Here is a 9,456-nt window from a genome sequence, read left to right as displayed (position 1 = left end):
CTTTTGTATCTTGTTAGGGTTTTATTTTCTTGATTACATTGATACCATGACAGGGGGGACCCTCTTGGCTTATTGCACAGAGCCTTGACTCGGGATCCCTAGAACACAATACTCGTTTATGGCTATGTGCTATGTGACTGATGCGTCCTGTTCGGTCCTCTCTATTTTATAAGTAGTCTGATTATTGATTCATTGTTGCTAAACGAACTCCGAGCATTAGATTAGCATTACTATTCTTGATTTATTTCGTGATTGCAATAGTTCCATAATGTGTTTTTCGAGATACAAATATCATAAAGATGAATTATGTTCATGAGAAGCGCACTGCAATCGCTTTACTATTGTGACTTGATTTCTTTGAAATCAATCCAAATACCATAAAGATGAATTTAAAGACATGGAAATACATTATGGTGGTTGTTTGGTTTAATAGATAAAATAATACCAAGATATAATCTAGGATGAAGTCGTGAGATTATTTTAATTGAGATTAAATTTCATGAATCAAACACATTATTTGTTTCAAAAATCATCATATATAATCTAGTTAAGTTGTTTGAAGAGTCTAAATTTTCCCTTGAATCGAGCTGAAAATGGAATATCCGCTGGAGTCTAAAAATATTGAGTACTATATGTTCCAAAAAGTACCATATAAAATCTAGTAGTGCAATAGCTTTAGTAGACGTCACCACGGTTCGGGAACCGGCGGTTCACGGTTCGGAACCGCCGGTTCCGGTTCAAGATTTGGATGAACCTGAACCGGCCCGGCCAAGGTTCGGCGGTTCCGGTTCGTGAACCGTGAACCGCCGGTTCATGTGAACTGCCGGAACCGCTGTGCAAATCCGGTTCCGGGCCGGTTCGGCGGTTCGATTTTTTTTTAATTGTAAATTTGAAATTCAAGTAAAAAATGTAAATATATTTGCATAAATAAAATTAGAATAAAACGATGTACAAATGCAATTTTATTGATACACATTACAATTTCAAAATTACAAATTACAACTTTAAAATTGCAAATTACAACTTTAAAATTACAAATTACAACTTAAAATTTACAAATTACAACTTTAAAATTACAAATTACAACTTAAAATTTACAAATTACAACTTAAAAATTATAAATTACAAAAGACCTAAAGTTTTGATTACAATTTACAAATTACATATTCGAAATAAAGGGGAGAAAAAAATAAAGGAAAAGGACTCGAGCTCAACTTAAATTTAAAATTTAAGTTGAGATGCCTACGTATCCTCAATGCTCAATTGCATTTTGGAATCAAAGTCCACGTAGTTCTCTTACCTTGCTTACCTATTTGGCTTGATCGGAGGAATTGGCGGCGCGCCTACTCTTCTTCGTCGGGGAAGTAGTCTTGGTCGGGTTGTACTACTTGATTGTTCCAATCCGGTTCTTGGTCTCTAATTTCGGCGGAGCACCAATCATCAAGTAACATGGTGGCTTCCATGTTTTGCCCGGTGAGTCTACTTCTTCTATCGTCCAAGACGTTGCCTCCAACACTAAAGGTGGACTCGACGGCGATAGTGGAAGCCGGAACCGAAAAGATCTCTTTGGCCATTGATGCAAGGATGGGAAAACCTTTCTCGTGTGATCCCCACCAATCTAGGACGTCGATTTGTTGGGGAACGGGACCTCCTTCTTCCTCATTGAATGAAAAGTGTGAGTCAAAATATAAGTCTAACTCACTTGTCGAATTTGCCGTCCTTCCTCCGCTGCTGAAGCCGTATAGGTCCGCCAATTGGGATTGGGCGTCGGGGTCATCAACTTGAAAGAAGCCAAAGTTATGTGTTTGACGGGGGGGTCTAGGTCTCACTTGGTGGGTACGGTTGTACTTGGCTTCGTAATCGTGAAAGAGAGCCCGCAAGTCGAACTCAAAACTTCTTTGGAGGCTTGGGAGGTGGGGGATGTTTATTTGGAATGTTTGGGCTAAGTTTATGTAGTTGTCGTCGTCCTCGTCAGTTTGCAAAGCTCGGAGTGGTTCAAGATCAATAGAAGCCAAATTGTTGTAATAAAATTCTAAAATTTTGAAAGTACCAACTAGTTTCCACTTTGGATCCAAAACTTTGGCAAGCAAAAAAACCGTGGGGATCTCGTTGAAATACTTGAGCTATTTTTCAACCATATAATATAAAACACACATTAACTCAAGATTGTTTGTGGAATTTTTCATTGCAGTTTTAAAACCAAGTGATATGATCATGCAATGTTCTAAAACACGAACGGATGTGCAATAATACACACCCGATAACTCAATAGTGGCATTTCGAAACCTTTGAATAACTTAAACAAGCTCATGCTTTGATCCCAACAAGAAGATGTTAGATATAAATCATCAACAGGGTAAGTTCTATAAAAATCAACTAAATATTCTATATGCTCCAATGTAGATTGCAACATATCATATGTGGAGTTCCATCTAGTAGACACGTCTAAAGTAAAAGTTGTGTACCTTATTTTCTTCGAGTGACAATACTTCTTCCACGCCTTGCCAATTTGAGGCTTCCAGTAGATCAAGGATACAGCTGTAGTAATAGGTTGAATACGTCTTTGCCATAAAGACAAAGCATCTTGTACACATAAGTTTAAAATATGACAAATACATCGTTGGTGAAAATACTTACCACTTATCACCGGGGAGCAAGCCGCAATTAAATCGGCTATACTTGCGGTGTTAGCGGTTGCGTTATCAAAACCAACCGAAAATTTCTTGTTGCATAACTCATACTCATTCAAAACTTGAATAATTAAAGATGCAATTGCTTGTGCGGTGTGCGGGGAAAGAAATTGTCTAAAACCAATTAAACGTTTATTTAAAGACCAACTATTGTCTATAAAATGACATGAAATTCCCATGTAAGAATTTCGTTGGAAAGAATCCGTCCACACATCGGAGCAAATATTAACTTTGTGCCCCAAGGTGGAGAGGAATTTTCCAACCTCTCGTTTTTTGTCAAAAAACTGACGGTTGTTAGATCTTTGAGCAGTAGAGGGGGGAATTCTCTTTGTAGCAACATTAAAAGCGGTTTGCATAGTAACGTCATATTTTTTGTCATTAAAAAAATTGAACGGCAAATGTTTCATTGCCGCCCATCTTATCATAGCATCGGTAACATTTTTCGGATCATATTTAAATAGCGGCGTACCTGTTTGAGACGATGAGCCGGCGGGGAAGTTTATTTGGCTTTGGGACTTAGTATGCCCATATTCCACGGGGTGTTTTGACTTCAAATGGCGATGGAGAGTACCATATCCCCACCGATAACAAATGGATAGACTTTATCGCAATAGTTGCAATATGCTTTGAACTCACTTGTCTCCACGGTAGTGGTCGGATCATTAGGATTTGAAATTACCACCGGGACCTTCTTGAAATATTTGGTGAAAATCTCGGATTTCAACTTGGGAGGCATCTTTTTCTTTTGTCGTCCTGCGGAAGGAGGAGGATCAGCCTCCTCCTCATCATTGTCGCCAACTTGGCCGGTGCTAGAAGGGGGGAATTGATGCGATCCATCATCGCCTTCGTCTGACGATAGATTCACATCGTACTCGAAACGCGAAGCCGAATGTGAATGCCCCCCTTGTTGGTCGTTGTCGGCGAGGGCAAGTAACAAGGCCGCATTTCGATCTTCTTCCTCCTACGAAAATTATACAACTAAGTAAAAATACTAACACAAAAATAAAACACATAGACACATAGATGTCGAATTGTGATCACGACCAGGGAATCTCATGTAGCCCAATATGTTGTAAACTCCAAGAGTTTACCTCATGACATGCAATTGCTTAATATGTCAGCAAGTTGGGATTTACTTCGCCAAACAGTATTTGGAGAAGATGATTGCCCTCTTGAATTACAAAGGATAGGAACTAAGATTGCGAGTGAATGCGGTGGGCTTCCTCTTGCCATTCATGTGATAGGAGGGCTATTGTCAAAGGTCAAAAGATCAAAAGATGTGTGGGAGCAGATTTCAACAGATGTAAACGCTTCCATAGTTAAATCAGATGAGCGGTTCTCCAATATACTCTCCTTGAGTTATAACCACTTACCCATTTGCTTGAAACCATGTTTCTTATATATGGGAGCTTTTCCAGAAGATAACGAGATTAAGGGATCTAGACTTATGAGTCTATGGATAGCGGAGGGATTTGTGAAATCTATTGGTGATAAGAGTTTGGAGGAAGAGGCTAAGGATTACTTAAATGCACTCGTGCAGAGGAATCTACTTGTGGTTACACGAAAAAAGTCCAATGGGAAAGCATTGAGTTACTCAATGCATGATCTTTTGAGGGATTTATGCATAAGGAAAGCTAATGAGGAGAAGTTTTTACACGTTAAGGATTCCATGCGGCGTGTAAGTGTTGAGTCATCATATGAAATGGATGATGTGTGTGCTTCACCACAATTAATGTCACTTGCCCGATCTTTTATATGCACTAGAGATAAGATCAATATATCTCATGCTTTATGCATGTTAAGATTGGTTAGAGTGTTGGATATAATGGGTATGTTATTGGAGGAGTTCCTAGAAGAAATTTTACAACTTGTCAACCTACCCTACTTAGCTATCAACTGCTCTTCGGATTTACCTGATGGAATGTCAAGATTGCACAATCTGCAAACCTTGATTTGTCCAAACTTATGCGCTATGTGACATCTGAATTATGGGAGATGTATGAGCTAAGACATATTAGGTTTGAAAGTACAACAATCAATATCCGGAAGATAAAATTTGATCTCAAGAAGCTGCAGACTCTTAGCACTGTGTGGACAACTCCTAAGTTGATTTGTAGTGGCTTTTCTGAAAGAATACCAAATATCATAAAGTTGGGAATCTATTATGAAGACTCACTAAACATTGAAGTTGATCTTAGCCATCTTCACAAGCTCGAAATATTGCTTTGCCAATCTGAATTGGATAAAGATGGTAGCCGTTTTCTGCACAAACTCAGATTTCCTTCTAATCTTAGAAAGTTAACTCTTTATGGTTGTGTGGTATTTAGGAGTTTATTTGAAAGAGAGGGAGAGGCAGGGGAAGGGTGGGAGGCGACAGGAGGAGGTGAATTCCGCTCACTGTTGTTCCTACAGTTAGAATCCTTAAATCTGGTGCACTGGAAAGCCGATGAGACCAACTTCCCTAAACTCCGGGAGCTGTTTGTAGGCCGCTACTATAAGCTAGAGGAAATCCCTAACGCCATGGGAGATATCCCAACTCTCCAACGAATTTATATTCGTGAATGTGGCGCTTCTATAGTGGCCTCGGCTCAACAAATTCTAAAGCTGCAGCAAGAAGAGTACGCAACTTCGACCTCAAATTGTATATACGTTAGAACCCAAAAGGTAAATATACGTGCTCCAGTTGCTACTATATTATTTGTTCCACAATACTTTTCGGCCTTACATAGTTGGTATAACTCCTAAGCTGATTGGTAATGGACTTTCTGAAGGAATTCCATAATACTTTTCGCCCAAACTCTTAGCACTGTGTGGATAACTCTTGAGCTGATTGGTAATGGACTTTATGAAGGAATTCCAAATATCATAAAGTTGGAAATCTATTATGAAGACTCACCAAACATTGAAGCTGATCTTAGCCATCTTCACAAGCTCGAAATATTGCATTGCCAATCTGAATTGGATAAAGATGGTAGTCGTTTTCTGCACAAACTCAGATTTCCATCTAATATTAGAAAGTTAACTCTTCGTAGTTGTGTAGTATTTAGGAGTTTGTTGACAACTTTGTGTACACTACCGAATCTGGAAGTGTTGAGAATAAATGACTGTGTATTTGAAAGAGAGGCAGCGAAAGAGGAAGAGGAAGAGGAAGAGGAGGAAGAGGTAGAGGAAGAAGAAGAGGCAGCGGCAGAGGAAGAGGAAGAGTGGGAGGCGACAGAAGGAGATGAATTTCGCTCACTGCTATTCCTATAGTTAGAATCCTTAAATCTGGTGCGTTGGAAAGCCGATGAGACCAACTTCCCTAAACTCCGGAGGCTGTCTGTATCCGATTGCTATAAGCTAGAGGAAATCCCCAGCGCCATTGGAGATATCCCAACTCTCCAACAGATTCATATTCGTGAATGTGGCGCTTCTACAGTGGCCTCGGTACAACAAATTCTAAAGGTGCAGCAAGAAGAGTACGACAACTTCGACCTCAAATTGTATATACGTTAAAACCCAAAAAGGTAAACATACATGCTCCATTTGTGACTATACTTTTTTGTTCCTTACTATTCTTTTCCCCCTTGATGCACTATTTATTAGCACTAAAAATACCTGCAAGCATACAGGGTAGAACTAGTATAGCTAAAGGTCAGTACCAGAATATCGAACACAGGGAATAAGATTGCAACTGGCTATCATATACTAAGCGTCATATACTATCTAGAGACATGGAGTTTTGGGTTTTAGTAAGATTAAACTAGAGAAAAAATATATAAAAAACGCATAGAAACAAAATAATACAAAACAGGCTAAAGAAAGTAGAGTTTTAAGATCCAACTACTACGACCTAGTGATGATTAATTTCACAGAACCTTTACCTTTATGTGTCTCCATGATTATTAGGAAAGTCGCGATTTTCAGATAATCTCTCGAGTGCACTTATCTAGTAGATTAGACTCTAACTATCAAAGTCTCATTCCAATAGATTAGATTCTAACTCCTTAAGTTCCTAAGACTCAAGCCCTCACAAAGGGTCCCCTCTCTCGAGTGCAGATAAACCTATGTGTTGTACTCGTTCCTTTTACCACGTAAAACTAGCTATCTCTCGATTAATATAGTTAGACGGACATAGTTCTAAAGTTGGCCAGACAAAAGAACAATAAAAGCACAAGAACAAGCAAAATAATCACAAGAGCTAGAAAAAGGTTCAATTCAATAAATCAAAACATAATCATAATAGTTTTCACCAAAAAAACTACAAATGATGTATAACTACTCATAGACAAGTAGTAAAAACAAAAATTAAAGTATAAGACATGAAAGAAATTGATAAACCGAAGGTTGAATCTTCAATCTTCAGTCTTTTCTTGCCTGGATCTGCAGAGCTCCGCTCCAATGGAAGATGGATGAATTTAAGGGTGGAATATGGAATGGAAGAAGTGTAGATAGTGAGAAGGATTGGAGGCTCTGAGATCAAGATTGTGAATTAGGTTTAGAGGTATTTATAGGCTGGAAAAAGGTTTATTTTTGATAAATTTCGTGCCCTACAAGAAATAGGAGAGATTTGGCTTCACAATATAATAATTTCTTTTCTTCCGTGAATTTCCGCCTAAATTCCCGCCAGCTTTGACTGCACTGCGCAATGTTCGTAGAATTGTCATAACTTTCTCCACAGAACTCCGATTGAGACATGCAAGATATCCACGCGAAGCTCTTTCGAAGACGAAGAGAATGACATATAGTAAGCACTGATTGGACTTCAAAATCGCTTCCAGAATGGGCTCGAACAGAGGCTGCTGCACTTTGGCTTTTTTTCACCTTTTTCTATCTTTTTCTATCATTTATCAACAAACACGTCAAAAATACCAAAGGTATAACATATGCAATTTAAGAACATAATTTGCATGATTGACATTTAAAACAAGTCAAATCTAGTCCTTAAAAACATGCAAAATATGTGTTTGTCAACTCCCCCAAACTTAATTATTTGTTTGTCCTCAAACAAAACAAAAGAGAAACTAATAAAGAAACACGGAAGCTAAGAACTAGACTTCATAGTTGCCTCAAAAATTGTAACAAGAAATAAAGAGTTTGACAAGAATACAAATCAACTCAAGCAAAGCTTATTAGTGCATTTTCATTACTAGCTCGTTGATCACCTTGAAGTACATGCGCTCACAAGTGTTTAGAAGTGTGTTTATCACTCACTCTCAAAGTGTATAAGGTAAAGAATATATGCTCTCAGATCATGCAACATGCAAAGTTTACCATAGGCTTGCTCGATGTCTAATCCCTCCTCTACTTTATGTGATTAAAATCAAAAATTCGAAAGGTCTTTATTTTCGGTTATAATGTAGGCTCTTTGGTAAGGTGAGGAAATATGGCTAAAAAGTGACTAATCCCAAACATAGCAAAAGTGATCAATTTCTACTACATCAAACATAGCACTGCACCAACAATTCGAATCTCAGTAAATTCTAGACTTTGTCTAAATTTCTTCTCACTTCCCAAATTCCTTTGATTTTTTTTTCTTTTCATTTTTTTTTCTTTTGTACATTTTTTTTCTTTCTATGCACAACCAATTATCTCATTCAAACCACAAATGTCTATGCACTTTTCATAAGTAAGCACACTACTTTTCTTTCTACCTTATCTCTCCAACTCTTTTCATAAGATATGAACTAACTTTCTCCAAGAGTGTATGAATATTCCCCCTTTATTTAGCTTCCAAAGAAAAAGGCTTTAAAGGCTCAAAATGGCTAGCTAGGGAAAAATATTTTGAGTAAGGTCAATAATTTGGATATATAAAGTAGCTAAGAAGGATGGCCTAACGTCCTCTTTTATCATTTAAACACTATATAGACTTAGACAGACTAGGGGCAAGTTCTAGAAACAAATACATGAATACAGATAAATCACACAAGAAAGAAATTTATGGCTCAAGTCTCACAAGGTATAAGCATGATTCAAGGCAAACAAGCAATTCATTATTTATGCACATTTTCACTAAACCTTCAAACCAATGCATCAAGCCAACTCAACCAACACATAAACGAAATTTTTATCATAGGCAACTCGGTCTGATGTTCCTAAACATAAGTATTTCTAAATTTTCTATGTTATGCTCGTGACAAGATTCACTTCGGGATTATTTAAAAAAAACTAACAAAAATAAGCAAAAACAACTAAACTCACGGTCCACCACTTCATCCCCCCAAACTTATTCAAAACTACGTTAAGAATAAATTTGAAAAGTCGGTAGGGACGTGAGTAAACTAAGAAAACAAAATAAATATGAAAAAAAAAGATACCGATGTTGGGTTGCCTCCCAACAAGCGCTTGGTTAACGTCTTTAGCTTGACGTTCTTTGAAGCTCATAAATTATCCCCCATTCTCGGGACTTCCTGTGGGATGCCTTTTGTACCTTAACGTGATTATTTTTCATCCCCTGTAATATTCTCTATCCCCCAATTAATTGCAAAAAATTTTCATCATTCCCCATCAAACTCCAATCCAAACTATCAATACATATCAATAACAAAGTCATTCATGAAAGAATTCAAGTTCAAAGCTCAGAAATTAAAAGAGAACGTACCTTGTATTGGTTAACGATTGAGCACAAGAAAATTGGTAGCATCCAAAGAATTTGATTAAGTGATGTGAACGTGAAGTGCGAGTGGGTGATTTATGTGGAGAAAAAAAATAAAATAAAAATAGAGGGAAAGAGGTTCTAGTTTTTTTTAAGATTTTCTTTAAAAGAAATGAAGAATAAGAAGGTTAA

At 37.6% G+C, this 9,456-nt stretch overlaps 1 protein-coding gene across 1 annotated transcript; it reads left to right on the top strand.

Moving 5' to 3' along the window:
• The first annotated feature begins 3,804 nt into the window (after window positions 1-3,804).
• LOC121797041 (putative late blight resistance protein homolog R1B-8) lies at window positions 3,805-4,668 on the top strand. The gene has a single exon (XM_042195776.1). The coding sequence runs from the start codon at window positions 3,805-3,807 to the stop codon at window positions 4,666-4,668; it is 864 nt and encodes a 287-aa protein (XP_042051710.1).
• The last annotated feature ends 4,788 nt before the right edge of the window (window positions 4,669-9,456 follow it).

This window comes from Salvia splendens, chromosome 3 (genome assembly GCF_004379255.2).
Source record: "Salvia splendens isolate huo1 chromosome 3, SspV2, whole genome shotgun sequence".
Taxonomy (NCBI): Eukaryota; Viridiplantae; Streptophyta; class Magnoliopsida; order Lamiales; family Lamiaceae; genus Salvia; species Salvia splendens.
The sequence above is the reverse complement of the archived record's forward strand: the minus strand, read 5'-3'. Positions and strand labels throughout refer to the sequence as shown.

Excerpts from the sequence above, each read along its gene's own strand:
- LOC121797041 (XM_042195776.1), top strand. The coding sequence starts at position 3,805 with ATGTCAGCAAGTTGGGATTTACTTCGCCAAACAGTATTTGGAGAAGAT.